This window comes from Rana temporaria, chromosome 10, assembly GCF_905171775.1.
Source record: "Rana temporaria chromosome 10, aRanTem1.1, whole genome shotgun sequence".
NCBI classification, from domain to species: Eukaryota; Metazoa; Chordata; class Amphibia; order Anura; family Ranidae; genus Rana; species Rana temporaria.
This window is the reverse complement of record NC_053498.1, coordinates 886806-887542: the sequence shown is the minus strand read 5'-3', so window position 1 is coordinate 887542 and position 737 is coordinate 886806. Positions and strand designations below refer to the sequence as shown.

At 50.6% G+C, this 737-nt stretch overlaps 1 protein-coding gene across 1 annotated transcript in view; it reads right to left on the bottom strand.

Moving 5' to 3' along the window:
• Nucleotides 1-299, bottom strand: part of LOC120916139 (vegetative cell wall protein gp1-like) — a 7681-nt gene extending 7382 nt beyond the window's left edge. The window contains exon 1 of the mRNA XM_040326956.1: nucleotides 134-299. Coding sequence (XP_040182890.1) covers nucleotides 134-299 — 166 coding nt within the window. The remainder of the gene's footprint in view (nucleotides 1-133) is intronic.
• Between the last annotated feature and the right edge of the window lie 438 nt (nucleotides 300-737).

Below are 737 nucleotides of genomic sequence, written 5' to 3'. Positions count from 1 at the left end.
ACTGGGAGTCTTATCCTTCCCCACTCTACCCAAACGTAGCATGGCTATAGATGGACTTTACATAGTTACCAGCAGTCCCGGAGTATATGGGACAGTCCCGGAGTATATGGGACAGTCCCGGAGTATATGGGACAGTCCCGAATTTCAGACGGGTATCCCGCCGTGTCTGTGTTCCACAATGTATCCCAGTATCGAGGCTCTGTCACTACTGTGTCAACATGTCTGAGTTCCAGGGCTGTTCTCTCAGTTTTGGATAGAGTGGGGAAGGGTGAGATCCGCACATTCTGTTCTGGAGACATAACCGGCAGTGATGGGCGCATCTCACCCTATACATGTGTCCCCATTGTGACCTATAGAAATCAAAGGATGGATAAAACGGTGGTCCCCTACACTACCTAATACAGGACAAAACATGTGGATAGTTGTTCTGTGTCACTGATGGTGTTGCGTGTCACTGGTGGTGTTGCGTGTCACTGATGGTATTCCCGTGTCACTGGTGGCGTTCCATGTCACTGATGGTGTCACTGGTGTTGTTCCCGTGTCACTGGTGGTGTTCCCGTGTCACTGGTGGCGTTCCATGTCACTGATGGTGTCACTGGTGTTGTTCCTGTGTCACTGGTGGTGTTCTGTACTTCTCAGTAACAGTTGATGTTGTCCATGTTGTGGTACTAGGGGGTGTTGTGGGTGAAGAGAGGGGTGAGCGCCAGTGTTTTGGTGTATGTGGGGTGTGACTGTTG